The 24,152-nt window shown below is 40.4% G+C and overlaps 2 protein-coding genes across 2 annotated transcripts; one reads left to right on the top strand and one right to left on the bottom strand.

The window, feature by feature from the left end:
- Positions 1-1,627: 1,627 nt before the first annotated feature.
- Positions 1,628-23,184, top strand: LOC5575232 (nuclear pore complex protein Nup93). The gene is made up of 4 exons (XM_021838433.1): positions 1,628-2,034; positions 14,097-15,454; positions 15,598-16,394; positions 22,955-23,184. The coding sequence occupies exons 1-4, from the start codon at positions 1,874-1,876 to the stop codon at positions 23,072-23,074; spliced, it is 2,436 nt and encodes an 811-aa protein (XP_021694125.1). The 5' UTR covers positions 1,628-1,873; the 3' UTR covers positions 23,075-23,184.
- LOC5575233 (ADP-ribosylation factor-like protein 2-binding protein) lies at positions 23,099-23,821 on the bottom strand. Its single transcript, XM_001655589.2, has 2 exons — positions 23,598-23,821; positions 23,099-23,530 (listed from the first exon to the last, which is right to left on the bottom strand). The coding sequence occupies exons 1-2, from the start codon at positions 23,697-23,699 to the stop codon at positions 23,186-23,188; spliced, it is 447 nt and encodes a 148-aa protein (XP_001655639.2). The 5' UTR covers positions 23,700-23,821; the 3' UTR covers positions 23,099-23,185.
- Between the last annotated feature and the right edge of the window lie 331 nt (positions 23,822-24,152).

Genomic DNA, 24,152 nt, shown 5'->3' with positions numbered 1-24,152 from the left:
AAGTATATATTTAAAACAAATCCGAATCTTAATCTACCAACTCTAGCTACCACACAGTGTTCTGTTGCAATATATTATATTGTTTTTGAATTGTATATCCAAACAAGAAAAATGTTGCTTCGACATTCAATTACAATACGCTGTATTGTATCCAATACGTTATATTGTACATTAATGGTTTATTCCATTCACTGAATGATTCGTTTTTATCCGGGAAGCTCGGGAACGTTTACTCGCGAGTAACCGAGCAAGTTGTGATTTATTATGGTTCTGACAGACAAATTAATTGCATAACCATCAGTTCGACAGTAAACTACTAGATTGTAGTCAAAAATCCTTGGAAATCATAAATCTTGGAGGGGAAGTAGCTTTTTTTCTAAAATTACAATTTAACTCTGAACTGCTCCGAACACGTTCGCGAATCACTTTTAGCTTCGGTTACTCGGGAGCACGGCGGATGCGAGTAAACCAGCGCTCTGTCGCTCGGGAGCGTTTGGTTTTGTTTTTGTTCCAGTTCAGCAGAAATGTTTGCCACTTTCCATGGTTTTGAGTCAAAGTTTAATAGCATCTTGCTGAAGGTTTATGTATTTACTAAAACATATTGGATTCAAAAATTCCTATAGTTGTTTAGGGGTATGTGATTGTTCAAATATTACGTAACGCAACAGCTGGAGGGAGGGGGTCTTACCTAGTGTTACGGTCCATACAAACATTTAAAATTTTCCATACAAAAGCTGTTACGTGGGGTAGGGAGGGGGTCCAAAATTGGTAAATTTTGCGTTACGTAATATTTGAATGAACCCTATCCAGTTTATTTTGTATACCGGGTACCCCCGTTAGTTTGACCACATTTAATCTGAACACTTTTTAATCTGTACCCCGCTAATTTGCATTATATGTCATTGAGTCTACTGATTAAAATATTTATTAAGGCTAAGTAGCCCGTCATTCGTTTTGGCAACAATGATGACTTTTCAGCTTGCTTTTCAAAGTGATAAAACTCAGTCTTGATAGTATATATTGAATTGAAAATGTATCACTGTACGCGCTAACATGTATAAAGTATGCTGATACTTTTACAGCTGTGTCAGTGCAAAACCAACTGATTTTCTTTGATTCGAAATCGTGAGATGAATTAGCAACAATCATAAACAACGCATACAAATTTCAATGACGGCCTACTTCGCCTTAATCATTTATAATGTCAAAATTACGATAACTTGTAACCACAGACAAACAGACGTAACACTTAGAACAAATGTCGATCAAAATCATAGTCAAGAGGACATGTACGCCCAATGCTAAAATCGGTGTGTTTGGCCGGTAAGCCAACAGATGGCGGTAGTGTGCAAACGTCAAACACAAACAAAAACGATGCGAGCGCTGCGGGTGGTGAATCGGCCACCTACCATATTTTTGAACCGACCGTTGAAAAGGTGGTCGATGGCCAATGTTGAGAGTGTGACGTCTGTTTGTCTGTGTTGTAACTTTTTCATCGCTAAACAACCCACAAAATTTGTAATTCCATTTTTGTCAAATTAAAATTTCCAATCGCCAGATGTGCGTACCTAATGCTGCCTTTATGCTGTCAGTTAATCTTTCAAAATACCTATCTATTGCAGAATCCAGCTCTAAATAGTAAACACTGCCGTTTATTTCGAGCGCCGCATCTTTGAGGCTTTTCTGCGGAGGAAAAATATTCATTGCAAATGGTGTAAAACAGTGCAAATTTTACAAACAACTAGTGAAAAGAGCAAATTAAAGTTCACTGCATTGGCCAATAGCGAAATCGCTCTCATCGATAATCCTTTTAGCCACCAAAAGGCGACCGTCAATTTCATCTCACCGATTGAGGTTAGAATCGCGCCCAGCCATGGATTTCAGTGCCCTCCTCCAGCAGGCCCAGAAGCTGACCCACGAAACGCAGGTTTCGGATGATTTGCCCCGGGTGGAACGCACCCTCCCCCAGGTGCTGCAGGCAACGCAGGAACTGCACTCACGGGTGTCGCAAACCGGGGCCCAGGACATGCAAGCGTAAGTTGTTTCGTCGGCTATTTGTTTCTGGGTACGATGTACAATTCTAATGGAGCAGTGATTCCCAACCTAACTGACTACATGGGTCATTTCGGTACTTTGAGATAATGGAGTGGGTCGCATGACAAGAAAGAATTCAATTTGACGGATTTTATCTATCCAGTTGATTATAACAATATTCTATACTGCCCATACTCGCATAACAGTCCCATATTCTATGGGATCTCCTATATAAATGGGACTGTTATGCGAGTATGGGCAGTATACAATTATATTAAAATTTGTGACACACATTAAATTTGGTTTTATTTTTGTTAGTTGCACTTTGAATAGGTCCTAAAGCCCTATCCCAATTTTAGTGCCAAACGCTTTAGTTTAGGCCAAAAACACATGTTTACATGTTTTAAATGTTTTTCGTTTGCTTGAGTCCAAAAACTTTGTTTCATGTTTTTTTAAATTTTGTCACACCCCTTGGCTTAAACTCAAATGTTTGGGTGTATTTTGTTTTCCGTGTCCCTTCCGAAATGTCAGATAGGAACAACCCCATAGTGCTAAAACTAAAACCCCTGTGGTGTTTTTGTCGACTAAGCGAACGTCAAACAAGATCTTAAGTGTCAAGGTTCATTTATGGACCCAATTTTTAATTTGAAGTTTAAATATGATATAGCCGTTATTTGAGCGGGAAAAATTGCTAAAGTAGTTGCAGCAACATGCTTTTTCGTGTTATTAAATAAAAAACAAGATTTCATTAAACATTTTAGGACCCTATTGGTTAAAAAAGTTGTAATTGTAATTTGATCTTTATTATATAAAGTTATGACACAATTCTTGCTTAATTTATGATCTCGCCCTAAAAACCATTGATAGCCAATGGGCACTTCCACAGTTATTAACTGGTAGCTTTCTTTGCCAAAGTTGCCATTTTTGCATTCGTATATCGTGTGGCAGGTACGATGATACTGTATGCCCAGGGAAGTCAAGGAAATTTCCATTACGAAAAGATCCTGGACCGACCAGGAATTGGACCCAGAAACCTTCAGCATTATCAATTGGGCATTTCAGAAATCAAAAAAGTTTGAAAATCCAAACTCCCATAGGGTGTTTTATTGGACAATGCGTTACACGTATTTAATTTGGCCACATCCGTTTGATTTGGCCGTAAATGGCCTAATTATATACGTGTAACAGTATGTCCAAAATACTTTGATTACCCTATCTTCCTTACCATCCTTATGATGAAATTGATGAGTCGTCTGTGAAATTTTCAGCCTTGTCGGTGGCAATTTATAGGTGGCCCAAAGACGATGTAGGTTTAAATGGAAATGGAGAAACTTTGAATGAATGCTGTTCGAAAAATCATATTATTTTTATTGACAATCAATATTTTTATTTTCATGTCTTTCAAATCTCCTTACAGCTTGCAAGAATTTATTCTCCTTTAAACAAGAATTAGTTCATGTTTTCCCGAATCAGCACGATATTCAAATAGATATCGAGTTATGGAGAGCAGTTCACCTTTCATGTGACATCGACTAGTGGAGATATGGAGTTATATAAATATCAACTTTTGGAGCGAGCACGGTGTATGGAAATTTGAAAGGGATAAAACATTTCATCGAGTTGTAGAATATCGAGTTGTGAAGAGTCGACTGTACTTTGATTAAAATGTTTTATTCAATGATAGAATGATTCTAAAGACTGCGGTAGAACTCTCCTCTCAAAATATCCACAATATGATAGTCCTTACGACTTGGATTATAAGGAAGTATTTCTGAATTCACTTATTTATTATTTGCTTAGTTCTCCATAAAATTCTGCTAGATTTGATGTGTATGATGACTTTGTCCTGTCAAAAATTTAAAAATTGATCGTATTTTTATTCACGTTTTTTCCACGCATTTCCAAATAGGAAAAAAAATCTTTTCCAAAGGGCGTAACTGATTCGGACACAACATCATTCATCGAAGCAGGCAATCGCATTTGATGGGAGCAGTCTAGTGGAGCTATTTTTCCGAGTTTCTGCAAACAGTTCATGGAGCCCCAAATGAGCAATATTCCATCAGACATGATAGCTGGTGCATTTTCTAATCATCTATGAACATTTTGATATTGACCTTAGCACATACAATGGTGTATACGACAACTGCAGATATTTGTATTGGCCACTTTTCTCGAACCTCTTTGGGAATCATTAAGTGGTCAATATTGTTTTATTTTTGTTCTTTATTAAGGTGATTTTTAGCGCATACGGCTAGTTCATCACCAAAAGGTCAATATTGTCTTAGATAAGCTGTCACGTTTACTTCGGTTCCGCGTTTCGGACGGTGGAAAATAGATTCGGCTGATGGCGCTATGCCACCTTCAAATTTTTTTGTGATCTCGTTGTTCTCAACTCCGCCGATATTAGCAGGTGCAACGTAATCCGGGTTGTAGTGCTTTGTACAGTGATAAACAGCTGCAATAAAACTGGTTGATAATGCAGTGATTTACGTGTTATTTTTTATTTGCGACGATTTTAAAGATGGCTTGTGGCGTGCTAAATTTTTGCATGATTCCGTTAGTGTTACGCCACCCGGATAGTTTTTATTTTTCGTTTGGAATAAGTGTGACTTTGACAAAATGAGATAAAAAATCATACGGTAGTGAGATTTTTATCATTTTTAATTTGAAAACCTGTGTTAAGTATGAAAGCCGCCTTTGATGATAATTATTGTGCTACGCAGAAATTAGTTCAAACCAAATTCAGATATGAAACCATTCAGAGGATGTCGATTCAAATTTCCAACAGATTAATATTAAAGTTTTTGAGGAAACGTGTTTTTACTCGGCGTTTCGATAAGTGGGCGGATTTGGTGAGTTTGTTCCTATTTAACCGCTATTATTAATTCTGGGCTATTTCTGTAGCATGGAGTTGGGTCACTTTATCTTCTCGTTTCAGAGAGCGAGTAATGGCGCTCAAACCAAAGCTTCTTAGCTAGGGCACAAGGTGGAAATACCTGTGTCTCATCCCTGGAAGACGAACACGCATGGAGTGACTTTAACTTTCTTAGCAACGTCACTCCCAACGATGATGAAAACATTACATTCACGCTTACACTCAATTACATAAAGTATACTAAACTACACATACACTAAATTTCAATCCGGTCGCATCACTCGCTTATAGTGAATCCTAGACCATTACCCTTCCCATCATCCAACTCCTTGACATCTATGAGGGCGTCGGTGAGTCGCTGGCCTCTCTTCAAGTAGGTGTCATATCATCATTTTCCTTTCCTTTCCTCGTAATGGAGAAGATGGGCGTGGCCGGCAATGGAAATTATCATGTCTTTGCATCTCTGAATTCCGATTGGATAACTATTTGATCCAAAATAGTTTTCCATGAGTAATTGGAATAAGTGTTGTAAAGTTTCTAACATGACAGTTTTCAGTATGCAATCTACGAAATACTCCGTTACCACGCAACGCAACGCAACGCAAAAAGGTCAATATTGTCTTAGATAACTATAGATATTTTTGAAAAATTCTAAACGGAATTCTAACAATTTTGATATTTATTTTGATAATTGGCTTAGCTCTATGAGATTTTCAGGAATCCCGGAAACCGTTACGGAATCACTAGGTGATCAATGTAACTTTAGAAAACTTAAAATATGTCTGATGAGTTGAGGGGCCTTCCTTAGCCGAGTGGTTAGAGTCTGCGGCTACAAAACAAAGCCATGCTGAGGGTGTCTGGTTTCCAGGTCAGTCCAGGATCTTTTCGTAATAGATATTTCCTTGACTTCCCTGGGCATAGAGTATAATCGTACCTGCCACATGATATACGAATGCCAAAATGGCAAGTTTGGCAAAGAAAGCTCTCAGTTAATAACTGTGGAAGTGCTCATCATAACACTAAGCTGAGAAGCAGGCACTGTCCCAGTGGGGACGTTAATGCCAAGAAGAAGAAGAAGATAAGATGTCTAATAAGTTCTCTATTAATCGCTCTACCGGCAGCTTAATTTTTTACCACAAGATAACTTTTTTGTTCCTCGGTAGTTTTGCACTATTTTTTCACAAGTTCTCATAAAACTCTTCTAGTTTAAGAATCCGTGTCGATATTGGTGATTGGTGATCTGGTTTTAAATATATTCCAATGTTCCTTGGGGAACCGACATTTTCCATACAAAAGGTCTTAGGCGGCCATTTTGTTTTACGTCAACTTATCGAAGACATAAAATGTGGGCTATACAATGTCATGTAATAAGAAGCTACTGTGAAAAAATCATATAAATTGGTTAAGTATTCTTAGAGATATCTGAAAGTTACGATATGAGGTTTTTGAAGCTTTTAAGATCTTTATTTGGCCAGCGTGGTACCAATAACGTGAATGCTCATTACTAAAAGACGACTGCACCAAATTGCTTATTTTTTCACAACATGCTCTCATTAATGTATTGTTCCGAAGAGTGAATTTCCGTGTACGATAAAAATTCTGTAGCCTAAGATATATACGTGGATTATGGTTACGCGTCGGTCCCCCAAGGAATTTCGGAATATCTCTGGATCCAGATGACCAATGATCAATGTTGACACAGACTCTAAAACTAGAAGAATTTTTTGAGAACTTGTGTTTGAGAACGAGAAACAAAAAAGTTGTAACGATTTGAATTTTTTTTCTTGCGGTAAAAAATGAACCTATTCCAGAACTGCAAGGTGGCCAATATTACTTTAGAACAGGGCTGCCCAACGTACGGCCCGCGTTTGCAAATTCCTCTCATATTACAAGAATTTTGAATGTCTAGTTTTTTAACGGTTATAATTGGTCGGTGATTGGACTAGACTAGACGATATTTTGGCGTTCTAAAGATACGTTAAGAACTCCATTAATTTTGAATTTTCCGATGATATTTTGATACTGTATCATCGAATAGATAAGTTCTATAATTACACCAGATAATGCAAATATTTTGATTTTTCGAATGTCTAGGTTACGTTTTCTTGAAACAATTAAAATATACTTGGTTCAGTCTGTCTGAGTACCGTCCAATTGTTCTACACACAAATCTGACTTGAGAGAATAATTTGAGGTAAGTAAAAATATTTCAAATAAATATGTATTATTTATACATAGCAACAAAAATGTTTCTACCATGACTTTCTTCAACCTTCAATAAACGTAGCCTGAACAAAACTCATTGCCAAGAGTCTAAATTTTCAAACATAATTTTACTGAATCATAGGCTAATAGTGGTTTTCACGCCCGATGGTATGGGTGACCTAGTGTAGATGTAGTTGTGAACCTTAGAGGAAAACAATATGCACTCAGTCTCGAAAAACACCCAGAATCCGTGTATAAATTTTTCAAATTGGGTAATAATTCCATATGCATTTTGATGAGTCTGGAAAGCGTGTGCAAGTTTCTTTGAGGAAAACAAAAACAAACTGTGTATGACGAGCTTATGCTAGTCTACGTGTGTTCAAATGTCACTAAGCTCTATACTCTCATAGGATTTTGGACATCAATTTTACCAACACCTGGGCATGATTCACGCAGAATCCGTAGCATGATTATCAAAAAAGACAGACTTCTATCAGATTTTTTGAAACGACTTTCACGGATATCATAAACATGTTTCTCACAGAATCTTCAACAAGATTCCATAGACTTCTAGCCATGATTTTCAACGAATTCTTTAAAATCCTGGGAAAGGTTACAAAATAACACTGTGTGAGATAATAATAGAATTTTGAACAGGTTTCTGGGTAGCTTTCGATTCTATGCACGATTCTTGTCAAATCCTGGAAATTCTGACCATTTTCGTAAAAGCTCGATCAACATTTTGGGTCATTCTAATAATACTAGGTTGGATTCTGACAGAATTTGGAGAAAGATTTTTATAAAATCCTGGGCATTATTTTCACAGGGTTCAACATGTCTAGGGTAGATTCTTCAAAGTATTCTGGAATAGATTATTATGCAATTTCGAAAAAGACTATTACAATATTCAGCAGCATGCTTAGCAGCAATTATCTTACTTCAATTTATCCAAATGAAATTTGATTCATTCTCTGATTTTTGTCAGAATGCATTAACGTCATTTACTGACTTTTGTCAGACTTCATTCAAATATTTGTGCATTTAAGAATGTGGCCCGCCACACAAAATTGTTTCTGCAATTTGGCCGCGGATCAAAAACGTTGGGCAGGCCTGCTTTAGATAGGGTGCCGGTGCCACTAATGGCACTAATGACTACCTAAGCTATAAAAAATCATAACAAAATAACGAAAAGCCTAAAGATCTCTGTTAGGCGTCAACAGAAAGATTTCAACCTCTACTATATGGGAAAAATATAAAAAGAGTGATAAAAACTATTTTTTTAACACAAAATCGTTTGAGCCACTATTGGTACACGTGTTCTAGTAGTTGCGCTTGTGCTCCAGTAGTAGACGTTCGGGAATGATAAAGGAATTTCAAACGAAATGGTAACATTTTTCCCTCGCAACAACAACTAATATCTTTCGAATGAAGCATAAAGATCATCTCTGGGACTTTTCTCCATGTTTATACTTCCATTTTTAAAACTGCTTCCATCCGTAGATCTACTACTGGAACACGTCGGAAACTATTGGTGCAAGGGAGCAAATTATTTGCGTAAACTTAATTATTTATATGTCTTTTTGTTTCACATTTCTCTTAAAATTGGTGTATGGAAAAGTTATAGATCTAGTTAAATTCTACAACTTTGCTGAAGACAGCACGCCGTTAACTTTAAAATCTTGTGAGTTACAAGCGATATTCGAGTTTTTTAAGTATATTTTTGAAGTGAATTTTCTCAATTTACAAAAAAAAAAACGTGCTCACAGTTTTTGCAGCAAAAGCTGCCTATTGTATGGCCTTTCTAATGCCACTTAAAGAAAAATTTTATCGAACCAACTCCATGAGTTATGGGCATCTTAAGATTCTATAGTTTTTCACTTAAATTTACTTATAACTTCAAAATCACAAGAATTACAAAGTTGCGATGTTCAGCAAAAATGTGTATCTTTACTTCCTCTACAACTCTTCTAAAGACCACATTCACGTAAAACTGAAAACAAAAAAGTTAGATCAAATAACTGATTTTTTGGGTCCACCCTAAGTTAATACTTTCAAAATCAATTTACTTAGCTCAAATGAAGAGTTAGATCAAAAGTGTCTTCGACAAAGTTGTTCAAAATAATATTTTGTAAAAGTTTGCAGAAGAGCGCAGCTACAAATTTAATCAAACAAAAAAGTTTAAGTCAAAATTTTAGCCTTAAAAGATGCAAAACTCAATTACGAATAACTTCTCTGAAGACATCGAACGTCTAAAATCGACGAGAGCAGAGATAACACTTTTTTCCGGCTAAATTGTCGATTCGGTCCAATGTGCATAGTCCAATCTACTGGTACATTACAACCATTGGTACCGGCACCCTAAATGATTTTTTTTTGTGATTAGTTCTCTGTGGATTCTACAAATTTTAATATGCCTCATTGTGGTTCGATTTTGTCAGCCCTTTCATCAAAACGTTTTTCAGCTCTGCTTCAAAAAGAAAACAAGTTGATAATTAATCTTCGAGCTGTATAGTAGAATACCTATAAGTAGATGAAAAAAACGAATTTAGTACTATACCATTTAATTCCACTAGAGTTTGTATCCTTTGACAGATACGCGTATTTCGACCTCAACTGTAAGGCCGTCTTCAGTGTCGTGTACATTTAATATTATTGAATTAAATGCTATAGTACTAAATTCGGTTTTTTCATCTACTTAGAAAACAAGTTATCAGAACACCATATCATTAATCAACAAATAACTTGTTCATGAAAATGACAATTTTTGTTGAGTAAAAAATTATGTTTGACATTGTTCAACAGCTTTTCTTAATGGTATATGGGAATATTATTCAGATCGCCAACAAAAAGCATTTTGTAGGATCTTTTAGTTTCATAACATTAAAGAAGAGTAGTTGAACGGTGTACAGAAAATCGTTCTGTCCACTATCCAGACTCACCTTCGTATCTTGCTCCTGGAATAGGTCGCCCATCATCTCGACATCGTATTGTCCAACCATTTACTTGTAGGGTAAAAGCACTATATTTCGACCCATGAAACCAGCATATGAGTGGAAAACTCCCAAAAACCCTGCAAAAAAGCATCAACTAATATTCAAATTTGGCAGTCGAATAGAAAAACATATTATTTGTTCATGTATAACTTCTATTAGATGATATTTCATTGCATTTTTTGTATTTTTATAGATTAATGACTTTATCTTTTTGTGCTAGTTTTCGACCCGCGGTTTTATTTTTCGGGCCATGCATGTGCTAGTTTTCGACCTGTACCAGATTGAGAAAATATAGCGGGTATGTAGTATGAACAAAACTTGAAACTGTTGAATATTCTTCGATGATTTTTCTTTTAGAATTACATTCCAGTGGAAACAGTATATGCTTCCCATTTCCGTAACGAACTTTATGATAAGCATTTCAATAGTTATTATCTGATAGATCTATGGAAGACTCCTGAATATCATAAATACTGGTTTTGTATCTCTGTCACATCCTTTGAAGATATTGAATGTAAAACGTTTTGTCAATAGTCTAATAGTTTGTTTGTGGAATTGCGTGATTAAGTTGTGAACTACGATATCATAATTTGAGAAGAAAATAACCATCATCGTTTAACGTTTTTTTTTTGCTCAAAATTTAAGCAATGTACAATGTGTGTGTGTGTGTTTTTTTTTCATTTTTGATGATTGCTGATGATTGAATGATGGATTCTTGATCCTTATGTACAACCTGTACGACCAAGGAAAAGCGACATTCATGAACACTGATCGATTTTTCTACCATTTAAACGGTTTTACGTGGATCAAACTACATTATATTCTACTGTTGCGATAGGATATAGTACAGCAATGGGATATTATCATTTAAACATGTAAAACCATTTTGTTTAAAACATTTCATTTCATTATTTAATAGTTCAAGTAAGAACACAAATTCTTCTTTTAGCTCGCGACTTTGACTGCTTTTTTAGGCTTTGATTTTTATTTTATGGGTCATTTCGGTACATTGTTTTCTTTTTGTTTCACTACAAATTTTGCTCGAATCGTTTTGCTTCAGCGTGGTCTTGTTTCTTCATTTCGGATTCTCTCTTCAACTCCTTACTAAGAATATTGCGATATTATTTATCTTGCTCTATCAATTCACCTGGATGGTTGTCTTTAAAATAGTTTTGCCTTTCAGCAGTATCAAGAATCCCTTAAACATGCTCCAACATTGCGTCACGTTTCACTAGCCATCCCCGTCGCTGACTGCCGAATATCAACTCTTCAAATTCAGTCTCCTCCTCCATTGTGGTCGGTCCAGGACGAATAACGGACTGATAGATATTTCTTCGCCAATCTTGAATTGAATATATATATATATATGAAATTTCGGAATTCCATAATCGAGTTCTTGTTGATTACCTTAGATGCTATTTGCTGGATGTCGGTTTCTGCGTAGACTTGTCTGTACTTTTCTGGGCGCTATAATATGTTAATCCATATAATTTTGATAAAATTGAAGCAAGATCAGTATTTTTCTTACCGTTTTGGTTAAAAACCGTTGAAGCAAGAAATTCAACTCCACGGAAGAACAACCACCACTATGAACGATGTTTACTTTTGATGAAGGGTCGAAAACTAAAACACATCACCTGCTGAAATCATGGCATGCTTTTTCGACCGGTCGAAAATTGAAACCTGGTGTTTCAATTTTCGAACAATTTCAAACGCGTAATAAAATTTATTTTCGCTTATAGATGCACAAAACTAATAACAATTTGCTTAAATTTTATCAGGTTTCACCAAACTTTATCGACTAGGCATCACTTTGATCAGTTTTTATACTAATTTGAACCTTTTCAATATGTGACGAATTTTCATCAATGGAAGAAAAAGGACTGATTCAGACACAAGAAAATCAGGATTTATCAATTTACGATTAAAACTCCGTTATAGAGATGCAATTTTTATTGGATCATGATAGATATAACTGCAATGGCATATTCCAGAGATTTATAAATGTTTGAAAATTTCAAATAGTAGTTAAAATAACGTTTGTTTTAACAATGGGTCGAAAATTAGCACTGGGTCGGAAATTAGATCCCTTAAGCGAAATTCAAAGATGACAGTGACATAAGACGGGCGACCTTGAAAATAAGCTGCTGCATTACTTGTCTGTATTACATCTTGTAGGTATTACAACTTCCAACAAGAGAATTGTCCTTCTTTTAATTACCGGCTATTTTTTCAAAAGTTGCACTTGTAAAGTGATTATCGACATCATAGTTTTTAACGTTTTCATCAATGATTTTTTCTTCTTTTATCATCGGGCTGTTCTTTAGCGATGCATTTTTTAAATAATTGTCAGTATAATAGTCTAATGCCATTCCAGACTATGTTGATCATCAATTGATATAACGCTTTTGAAAGAGGGCGGTAGAGGTCTCTAACATTAACATGTGAAAACGAAATCAGTACCAGTATTAGGGATGGTACACAAATTATGTCACGCTAAATTTCGACTTTTTCGACCCCTCCACCCCCCTTTGTCACGTGTTTTGTATGAGTCCTTCCAAAATTTTGTAAGGCTTGTCACGCTTGGCTTAACCCCCTCCCCCCCCTTGGAGCGTGACGTAATTTGTGCATGACCCCTTATGAGCAGTTCGAAAAATGAACACAGCCATCCTCACAAAATTCAGTGCACGCCTGTGAGTGAGATTTTGATTCTCACTTGACCCTTAAAGAATAGCTGTTGCTTAAAAGAAGAATAAATCTTTGATAACAAGAACACGAATTAAAAAAAAAATCAAGTAGTAAATTGTATTTCATTAGCGGCTTCCAGGCTAGTACCGATATTTAATATCATTGCTTTCTGCTATTATGTTCCACGAAGTCATCTTCTCCTCTAGATACTTATACTCACTTTTACTCGCACGTCGGAAGTGGACTTTATCACGATTCGCGGTAGAGGTCTAGACCAGACTGAACTTTTAAACTGTCCCCAGACTCAGGGATCAGCCACCAAAGATCAGTTGGATAAGGAACCTAAACGGTTTTTTTTTTGAGATTTTTAGCCCTGGGCTAGTTCATCTCGGGACCAACGGCTTTACTTCCCTTCCGAAGGAAGTCGTCACTGAAATTTTTAGTGACTATCTCGGGGATGGGATTCGATCCCAGATCCTCGGCGTGAGAGGCGTGTGTTCTAACCACTACACCAGGTCCGTCCCCAACCTAAACGGTGTCAAACTAGGGACTACCCCGCAAGGATCTCTAATAAGAGCGTAGAGGCTATATGTGTTGTTCTGAATTTGAGGTTCAGAAACGACTGATTTATTCAAAGATTTAGTGGGGTTTTTATATGTTAGAAAGTCTACACATAATTGAAGTCAACATTTTGTAAGAGGGAAAGGTTATCCCTTTGTGGCTATGGTTAGAGTGAGAAAACTGGATTAACTACATTTTTCCAAAATAATGCTAATAATGCAAATCGACCTTCGATACATTGCTTCAAAATCGAGGCACTATATTGACGATGTAATTCTTAAGTTTAAATAAATAAAAACATATTTCAAAATATGGGACCCAGATAGCCGTAGCGGTAAACGCGCAGCTATTCAGCAAGACCAAGCTGAGGGTCGTGGGTTCGAGTCCCACCGGTCGAGGATCTTTTCGGGTTGGAAATTTTCTCGACTTCCCAGGGCATAGAGTAGCTTCGTACCTGCCACACGATATACGCATGCAAAAATGGTCATGGCATAGTAAGCTCTCAGTTAATAACTGTGGAATTGCTCATAAGAACACTAAGCTGAGAAGCAGGCTCTGTCCCAGTGGGGACGTAACGCCAGAAAGAAGAAGAAGAATATTTGAAAATGGGTTGTAAAACTTAGGTATATAAATCATTTTTAATTAAAATGTTACAAGAGGATCGCAGATCACTTAGAAACAAAATAGACTCGCGGGCCGCAGCTTGGTAACCACTCTTATTGAGATTCTTTTGATTTCAGGCACATCCTGCTGGGACACAAAGGAATCGATTTGCCGAAGATTTCGCAAAAGCTGGAGACGCTGAGCTCGCGCAAAACGTTCGAACCGTTGGACCCGATTTCCACCACCGACATCCAGAGCTTCCTGAGGAACGAGAAGGAGAATGCGATCCTGTCGGTGATCGAGGAAGTGCACAAGAACTCGTACCAGGCGGCCCAGAACCAGAAGTGGGAACACACCATGAACGATTGGAAGCTGGAGAAGGTGAAGCTGATGAATGCGCTGATTGGCCCGTCGCAGAACTGGATCGACATCCGGAAGGGCCCGGAGCAGACGATACTGAACGAGAGTACCTTTGGGGGGCGATCGTCGCTGAACAACCAGGAGATGGCTTATGCCCGGGAGGTGTACGAATATAACAAGCTGGTCAATGAGGGCGCGATGCGGCCATCGTTGGTTCAGCGGTTTGCCCAAGTGGCGGAGAGTTTCAACGATTCCAAGGTGAACGACATCTGGGAGATCATGAAGTACATGACGAATGTGACGCCAAGTCCAAGGACACAGGATCCGTTGAGGGCCCGTTGCACCCAGGCGCAGTTCATCGAGCAGGCGAAGCGATACTTAGAGAATCGGTACAAGCTGTTCATGCAGACGGTCATTTCTGAACATCTGAGGGACGCCCAACGGGGTGGAATTCCGAGCGTTCTGAATCTGGTCGGATCGTTTGTGGGATTGAAGTTTGCCAATCAGAACAATTCCACCTTTATTGGGCTGCAGGATGGACACGTGGAGGGCAAACCCCTGTGGCCAATGGTTTACTACTGTCTGCGGTGTGGAGATATTAATTCGGCGCTGAAGTGCATGCAGATGGCCGGTCCTGGCCATGACGACTTCATTGCCATCTTGGAGGAGAAGTGCCGGAAGCCCGGTCAGAAGATCAATCCCAAACTGGAGCTCCAAATCCGGATGCAGTACAAGCGTCAGATCAGGAATGCGATCGATCCGTACAAGCGGGCGGTCTACTGCATCATTGGGTGCTGCGACATCCAGGAGCAGCACCCGGAGGTGGCCAAGAGCTCCGATGATTTTCTCTGGATCCAACTGTCCTTGATTCGTCCGGAATCGGATGAGAACTCCGAACACCTGACCTACTCGGCGCTGCAGGCCATGATTTTGGAACAGTACGGCGAGAAGCACTTCAATGCCAACGATCAGCCTCATCTGTACTACCAGGTGCTGGCACTGACCGGGCAGTTCGAGGCGGGTATCGAGTTTCTGGCGCGGTTTGACAAGTATCGGGCTCATGCCGTGCATATTGCGCTGGCGATGAGCGAACTGCACATGATCGGAGGACCGCGGAATCTGCAGGAACCTTTACGTAAGTACTTTTGGGACAAATTTAAAATTTCGTTATGATTCTTCATGGTCTCTACTTCAAAGTTCAATTTAGGGGATTAGAAACAAAAGAAACTAAAGAAAACTATTTAAATGAAACTTTTCTGCTTCAATGTTCCGTTTCAGTTTCGGTTGACATCGAAGACCCGCAGCCCATGCGTCGGCTCAACATCGCCCGGCTGATCATGCTGTACGTGAAGAAGTTCGAAATTACCGATCCGGCCGAAGCCCTGCAGTATTTCTTCTTCCTGCGCAACCTACGGGACACCGAGGGCCGCAATCTGTTCCTGGTGTGCGTTTCCGACCTGGCCATCGAGTGCCGAGACTTCGATTTGCTGTTCGGCAAAATGCAGCGCGACGGAATCCGTTCCCGGGGGTTGATTGACCAGTTCGAGAGCAGTCACATCGACGCCAAGATGGCCTGCGAGATGATTGCCGAGGAGTTCGTCAAGAAGGGCATGTTCGAAGATGCCATCAAGCTGTTCGATTTGGCGGGTAATCATGAGCAAGCGTTGCGCTACACGTCGATCTTGCTATCTCAGGTGGTTCATCAACCGAGCAAAGCTGGATCCCTTCGGGAACGACTCCAGCGGATGGCATTAGAATTCACCGAACGTTACGCCGGGGCCGAAAAGAACTGCGATCCACAGACGTGGTCCACGTTCAGTCTGCTGAAGGAGCTGGTGATCTTCTTCGATCACTATCACAACCGTAACTACCAGCCGGCGTTGGAAGTTCTGGAGAGGATCAAGCTGGTACCGCTCAAAATGGCCGATCTGGAGGCCTGTGTGCACAATTTCAAACGCCTCGGAGGCGAAGTCTGCAAAGTCATTCCGGATCTGCTGCTGGCCACGATGGACATCGCGTACAACAAGTACAAAGTGCTCAAGGGCAAAGACGATTTGAACGAACTGAAGTTGAAGGTAGGTTTACGTCCAGGATTATTGCGTTAATATTCACGACGATCTCATTTTATGCAAAATGCTATAACTTGGTGGTTTTCAAACATTTTTCGGTACGGTTTTGTTTAAAATTATGGGGATTAGTTGTGTCAACAACTGCATAGTGCCTCCTCACTTGTTATGGCAGCCATGAACTGCCCATACTCGCATAACAGTCCCATATTCTATGGGTTTATTTAAGACTACTCAAACTTATGTCTATTTTATACAAGTTTTCTTATCATAAATGGTTTCCATTTATCACAGATAAGCTATTATCACTTACTATTCATAATATTCCATTCAAATTTTGAATTTAAGATTTTCGTAAGGCCTCCAATATACTTGTAAGTTGAAACCTCAAATCCTGAATAGGCAAATCTCTAACTAAAATTCATAGGAAGTACCTCCGACAAGTACCTGGTGATGAGGAAATTGCCCACAGAGCTCTCCGTCATCAACGATGTACGGGCTCCAAAACGGTGAGTCGGCAATCAGAAAGAAGCGATCAACACAGCTCTGGTCGTCACAAGTTCCTACCTCAAGCTTCCATGGGTCAAATGATGACAAAGGCCGCCAGCTAAGGTTTGCGTACTTGGCTGGTAGTGCAGCCTAGGCACTGTTGCACTTCTGACATCAGTTAGAGTGAGGAGGTTCTGTACACCAGGAGGTGCGGCTCAAACAACGTCTGGCATCCAGCGGCTGAGTATGAAATGCTGTATCACGTCAGCTAGACCTAAGATGGCAGCTCCATCAACGTGATGTAGGTAGCGCGACCCCGGTAAAGTAGCATACGGAATTCATGAAAGCTTGTCCACGATTAAATTGCTCTAACTTTTTAACCGTGAAAATTTAGTTCATAGTGTATTATTCACATCCTGCAAGTTTTTAAAGTCCTGTGATCAAAACTCGCGGAAATGGAGTCGAAAGAACAGCTCGTGCGTGATAAAATCTTGCGCATTCATCACGAGAACAAGGATCTCTCGCATCGTTAATCGATTAAGCGGTTCGAGGAACGATTGACCACCGATCGGAAGCCCAGAAGTGAAGGAAAAAGTATTCCGTACAACACCAAAAATCACAATCGCGTAGTTAGCGCCTTCAACCGAAACCCGAACGCCTCCGTTCGGGATGTGGCTAAGAACCTGCACCTAAGCCGAAGTTTTGTCCAGAAGGCCAAAACTAAGGCTGGGCTTCGAACGTTCAAGGTACAAAAGGCCCCTAATCGCGATGAGAAGCAGAATAAGTCCGCCAAAACCCGTGCCAAGAAGTTGTACCTCAACATGCTGACGAAAGTTGAATGCTGCATCATGGACGACGAAACATATGTGAAGGCCGATTTCAAACAGATCCCCGGCAACCTGTTTTTCACGGCCAAGGATAAGTTCAGCGTTCCGGAGCATGTCCGCACTCAGAAGATGACCAAATTTGCGAAGAAATTCCTGGTTTGGCAAGCCATCTGCACGTGCGGGAAGCGGAGTGCACCTTTCGTGACCCAGGACACGATGAACGGTCAGGTGTACATGGAAGAGTGCCTCCAGAAGCGGCTGCTTCCTCTCCTGAAGGCTCACAACCTCCCAACAATCTCCTGGCCGGATTTAGCCTCATGCCACTACTCCAAGGACATGCTGAAGTGGTATGCAGACAATAAGGTCAATTTCGTGCCGAAAATGTTCAACCCTCCCAACACTCCGGAGCTCCGCCCCATCGAGAAGTACTGGGCGATTATGAAGCAGCACCTTCTTAAACGACCTAAGGTAGTGAAGACAGTCGAGGAACTGAAGAAAGTATGGGTTTACATGCAAAATACGATTGATTCACAGGTTGTGCTGAATCCTATGGCCGGAGTTAAGGCCAAGGTGCGGGCATTTGCGTATGGACTGTAAATAATATACGAGTAAAATGAAGTTTAATAGTTATTTTTCAATCAACTTGGCAAGGTAGAAGGCCAAAAAGACACTAGGTCGTGTCAGACCGAAGTGTTTTTCTTCACAGGCAACGCGAATATATCTGATGATATTATTCGATACGCGATGCGGAAGGGGGGACCTTCCGAGGATGAATACGTGGCGAAAAGACGTATGGTTGCTAAGTGAAAAGTGACCTACGCGGCCGTCCTCCAGAGCGGAAGAGCTGGCACGAGCCAAACCCCGCGATCAAGAGGACATGGCAACAAAGGAGAGGCCAACACCAAGCCTAAGGCCAAGAAAGCCAAGAAAAAGGAGCCACGGGATAACCCGAACCAGGCAGTGCATCCACAGGAACCACGGGCGCAAGGCAACAGCAACCCGTGGATACGAGTTGGAAATAAGAAAAAACAGAGGAAACTGAAAACGGAGCACAAGGAGAGCAGCTGCTTTGGCAGTCAGTCTCAGAAACCAAGACTGACGTGGTGTTACTATCGGACCCATACCGCATACCAGCCAACAACGGGAACTGGGTGGCGGATAGGTCTCACCAGCTAGCACCTATAGGGACGACAGGACGATACCCAATCCAAGAAGTAGTCTCTAGCTCAAATGACGGTTTTGCGATAGCAAAAATCAACGGCGTGTTCTATTGCAGTTGTTACGCGCCCCCAAGGTGGTCGATTGAGGAATTTTCCCACATGGTTGACAGGATGATGGCCGAACTAGCTAATCGGCAGCCAGTAGTGATAGCTGGCGACTTTAATGCATGGGCAGTGGAGTGGGGTAGCCGCTGCACCAATCAAAGAGGCCAGCTATTGTTGGAATCCCTGGCCGCATTAAATGTAGAGCTGGCAAATGTGGGTACAGTGAGTACCTTCCGCAGAAATGGTGCAGAATCGATTATCGACGTGACGTTTTGTAGTCCTAACCTTTTAGGTACCATGAACTGGCGCGTTGATGACGGTTATACTCGTAGCGATCATCAATCGATTCGCTATAGTATAATACCAGGCGGGCGGACGGCAGCGCGATGTAACTCGACTCAAGTCCGAGGATGGAAAACAGCGCGCTTCGACGGCGAAGTATTTACTGAAGCCCTGAGGCGCGAACGGAACACTGGACCTAAACGGTGAAGAGTTAGTTGCTGTGATATCACAAGCGTGTGATGCTTCCTGCCGAGAAAAGCCCCTCATAGAGAGAACAGGCCGCCGGTGTACTGGTGGAGCCGGTGTACAGGAGCACAAAAAGAAGAACGCGGTGCAGCATTCAGCGAGGCAAAGTTGGCTCTCAAAAAGGAAATCAAGAGTCGTAAACGGGCATGCTTTGATAGTCTATGCGAGAGTGCCAATTCTAGTCCATGGGGTGACGCCTACAGAGTGGTAATGGCTAAGACCAAAGGTGCCATAGCGCCTCAAGAGAAGTCGCCCAAGTTGCTGCGATCGATAAACGACGTGCTCTTCCGGCACCATCCCACAAACCCATGGCCCCCAGCGCGGTTTAGGGACAAAATGTCGAAAGACAAAAGTGCTTTTTGTAGCAAATGTTTGTTGCTAGCGTTGCTAATGAAAAAATGGTTGCGACGCAAACGGCGTTGGTAGCAGCAAAATTTTCAATTTTCATCATAGCAAGCATGGAATAAATATTCAGTAAAATGTCAATCTTGTATCCATTTCTGACGAGCGATGCAGTACTTCGATGTTGAAGCCTGAAATATTTTGACTGCACCAGTTGTAATGAAGGTGATGAATGTCATGATGAAGAAATATTCAAAGAGGTATGGGAACATTCATATGTGATGAAAAGTGATGAGAAAGAAGTATCATAGCTGAAGTGATGAGAAAGAGTATCGCTGGACTAACAACAACAAATGAAAAAAATCTCCTTAGCGCATTATTCATTTTGGCTACTTCTCATGGGTGAACAATACCTATTTCCACTAAAGCACTATGCATCAGAACATGTGAATATCAGCAATTACGTACAGTTGGGGTGTAACCGTTTCGTTACATCCTATTTTTTTTTTAACAGTAAAATCTATTTACCTTAATAAACTTAAATATTGCACATTGAATTTGTAAAGATTTTGCAGGTTAAAAATTTCTCAAAATCCATGCAGCAAAGGATTTGCTGCTGGTTGAGATTTCTGTTGATTAATAGTGTATTATTTATTCTTTTAAAATACATTCATTCTTTCAACAAACTGGTGCCATATATTTCATAAAATTTTCAACTGGGGTTTTGAGTTTTAGTAATTTCTTTATTCTTATTAAAATACTCATTCTTTTATCAAAAAAGTACAATTGCATCGATTTATCTATTTGCTAAGGGGAACCGATATTCTGTACCAGGATATCCAGCAAGTTCGAAATTTGTGCTAGTGAATTGACTTCTATACATACATTGACATTTCCTACGCATAAATGTTTATAGTTTTATCGTGAAAACACAAAGGAGTACGAACTATGCGATTTTTTGATTTTTTTTTTCCTTCAAAACATGGCTTTCGCAACCATCTTTCAATGTTATACTGAAACTAGCACTTTGTGTATGAGACCCCAATATTTGTTTAAAAACCTGAAAATAATACAAAAAATCTAATGCAATTTCGAAAAATTTCAACTACTTTCAATTACATTTTATTATTATCTTTACTAATTCCAGCGGAAAAATACCGTATCACAGAGATAACATTTGAAAAGGCTACGTTTTTCAATGTTTTAACTGTTCAAAGTTCTTTGCTAAGTATTTAGATTGGAAGCTATATTTTTATCGTTTTTTTTACATATTTCATATTGATCGAATCAAGATCGTCGACCTGGTTTGTTACAAATACTCCCTTTTTTTTCTTTCGACGTCCTGTCGAAGTTTTATTTTTTCGACCTTTTGGCATTCGACATTTTGATTTTCGACGTTTTGTCCTTTCGACGTTTTGTCCCTTCGACGTTTTGTCCTTTCGACGTTTTGGCATTCGACGTTTTGGCTTTCGACATTTTGTCTTTCGACGTTTTGTCACCCAACCCCCCAGCGCCGTATGCGGCAGATGAAGGAGAAGAAGTGGCGAGAGTGACGAACGAAGCGCTGGCAGAAGTCGTGAAATCATTCGCGTCAAACAAGGCACCGGGACCCGATGGTATCCCGAATGTTGCCTTAAAAGCGGCAGTGAACACGGATCCGGACATGTTCAGAACCACGATGCAACGCTGCAATCTTCCCGGGTGTATGGAAGCGACAGAAATTGGTGCTACTACCAAAGCCGGGGAAACCACCAGGTGACCCGTCGGCGTATAGACCTATCTGTCTACTAGATACGACGGGCAAGTTATTGGACAGGTTGATTCTCAACAGGCTAGTACCGTATACGGAAGGTGCGGACGGCCTGTCCAAGAAATAATTTGGATTCAGGAAAGGTAAACCTACTCTGGACGCTATCCAGCCGTCCGTTCAGACAGCTGAGGTGGCCATCGAGCATAAAAGGAGCGATATCCGTTACTGCGCGGTTGTCACTCTGGATGTGAAGAATACGTTCAACAGCGCAGGCTGGGAAGCAATAGCACACGCATTTCACCGTCTCAAGGTACCGGTGCAGTTGTGTAAGCTTCTAGAAAGCTATTTTGATGGTAGGATTCTATTGCATGACACAGAGGAGGGTCATCGGTATCTAAAGAGGTCATGTGCATCATAGCCGGGATGACGCCCATCGGGCTCATCATCAAGGAAGATGTTCAATGCTTCAATCAAAGGGGTACCAGAGGAGTCCGCGACACGAGTAAAGAGGAAACGCTCACAAATTGGCAGCAGGTATGGGATAACTCCACTAAAGGTAGATTAGTATAAAAGAACCCATGGGGAAGATAATGTCCACCTGACGCAGTTTCTGTCAGGACATGGTTGCTATAGACAGTACCTGCATAGGTTCGGGCCGGCAATGCTTGGTAAAAACCAGAGACGAATTTCGTCTTTGTATAAACCATTTATCTATATACATAAAAACGGAATGGTGTTTGTATGTCACGAAATGGCTTGAGAACGGGTAATTGGACTTACATGATTCTTTCACTGTTGAATTCGTCCAGAGCTGCGACGTGTTTGTGCGAAAAAAAAGTTTAGGAAATTCTTCGGGATAGTGGGGAAAACGGAAGAGTACTAATCTGTCATTTTCTACACGGGATTTGCATGGCGTTTTTCAACAGCCTACTAGTGGTAAACTTCGTCTTGCCATCAAGTAGGCTGTTGAAAAACGCCATGCAAGTCCCGTGTAGAAAATGACAGATTAGTACTCTTCCGTTTTCCCTACTATCCCGAAGAATTTCCTAAACTTTTTTTTCGCACAAACAGCTCTGGACGAATTCAACAGTGAAAGAATCATGTAAGTCCAATTACCCGTTCTCAAGCCATTTCGTGACATACAAACACCATTCCGTTTTTATTTATATATAGATATATAAAATTGAGTAGTTTCGAAAAATAACGAAAAAGCACGACTAATCCCCATAATTTGAAAGAAAATTGTACCTTATAAATGTTTGAAAACCACCAAGTTACAATATTTTCAGTCAAATAGGCTCGTCCTGGGTATTTACGCGTTTAACATTTAAAACATTTCTCACGCAATTCCTCTCGACCCACTTTCAGCAACTGAACTACCTCCGCGAGCAGGCCAAGGCCTTGACCAACATGGCAGCAACGGTACCCTATCGGATGCCAGGCGACACCAACAACCGACTGGTGCAAACGGAAATTCTCATGCACTAACAGCACAACATCCGGATGGCGTTCCTTTTCCACGAATAATTTTCCGTTTTTATTGGCAACCCAATTATAGATGTAACACAAAGCTAAAATAAACCAACGTTGAAGAAGTCCTCACTGTCTCTGCTGCAGACTGGTCACGCTGAAATCCTTGCTCAGATCGTCATAAACTCCCTCCTTGAACGCCTTATAGTCCAGCACCATGTCCTTGAAGGCGAGGAAGTCCGTCAACGTGTACAACAGCTCGAAGATTTCCCCGTCCAGTTGGGACTTTTTGTTCTCCAGTTCCACCGCAAAGCGGTCCATGTCGAAGTAGCTCATCTTGTCGTTGAGGCTCTCCACGATGAACGTTTCGATCAGGCTCGTGTACTTCTGGTAGATTTCCGTGTAGACGATCTTGTTCTCCTCGCCCTGGTCGAAGAGGTGGTAGTAGCAGTCCATGAAGTGGTTCACCATGGTCTGGAACGATGGAACATGAGATGATGATGACCGTTTTATCCCTGTCCTTGTGTCCCTCCGTACTGACCTGGAAATCTTCACCGATCACGATGTCCTCGATGTGTCCGATAACGATGTCGAAGTATTCGGTTGAATTTTGCCGTTTGACCAGATTTTCCACGAAATCCATCTTCGTGGATTATCGATATAATTCTGCTGTGGAAGTGCTCGTTCTCAATCGAAGGTGCCGGTTGTCATAATAAGGGGCACTCGCTGGTCCAGGGTGCCATGGTGATGGCGAGTGGCAAACAATACCATGCATGGACAAAGCGCAACAGGTTGTTGTGCATGCCGTGGGTTCGACTAATTAAATCGTCCAAATCAATTAGGCGTGTATTTTTATTTTTAGGAGCAGTTTATGCGCCTCTCTTTATGCAATATGGCATTATATGTTTGTACCATGTTGTCCTAAATCGGGAACACTTGAATCTGAATGACAGTTTTTCGAAAAAAAAATCATAATATTTAGCTTTGGCTTTGTCTGGTTTTATGATTCAATTATATCATTATCTATGGAAAGTTTTCTACGAGCTTTTTTGGAAGTTTCCCCAGCTTTTTTGAAGGCTTTCCCAGCACGCTTTAG

The sequence above is a fragment of the Aedes aegypti genome, chromosome 1, assembly GCF_002204515.2.
Source record: "Aedes aegypti strain LVP_AGWG chromosome 1, AaegL5.0 Primary Assembly, whole genome shotgun sequence".
Lineage (NCBI taxonomy): Eukaryota > Metazoa > Arthropoda > Insecta > Diptera > Culicidae > Aedes > Aedes aegypti.
Note: the sequence above shows the minus strand (reverse complement) of the source record. Positions and strands in the feature narration are given on the sequence as shown.

Bases quoted from the DNA above. Each gene is read 5' to 3' on its own strand.
- LOC5575233 (XM_001655589.2), bottom strand. From the start codon at position 23,699: ATGGATTTCGTGGAAAATCTGGTCAAACGGCAAAATTCAACCGAATAC. The intron at 23,531-23,597 runs GTCAGTACGGAG...CCATCGTTCCAG, and splicing joins TGATCGGTGAAGATTTCCAG to ACCATGGTGAACCACTTCAT.
- LOC5575232 (XM_021838433.1), top strand. From the start codon at position 1,874: ATGGATTTCAGTGCCCTCCTCCAGCAGGCCCAGAAGCTGACCCACGAA. The intron at 2,035-14,096 runs GTAAGTTGTTTC...TTTTGATTTCAG, and splicing joins GGGGCCCAGGACATGCAAGC to GCACATCCTGCTGGGACACA. The intron at 15,455-15,597 runs GTAAGTACTTTT...GTTCCGTTTCAG, and splicing joins GAATCTGCAGGAACCTTTAC to TTTCGGTTGACATCGAAGAC.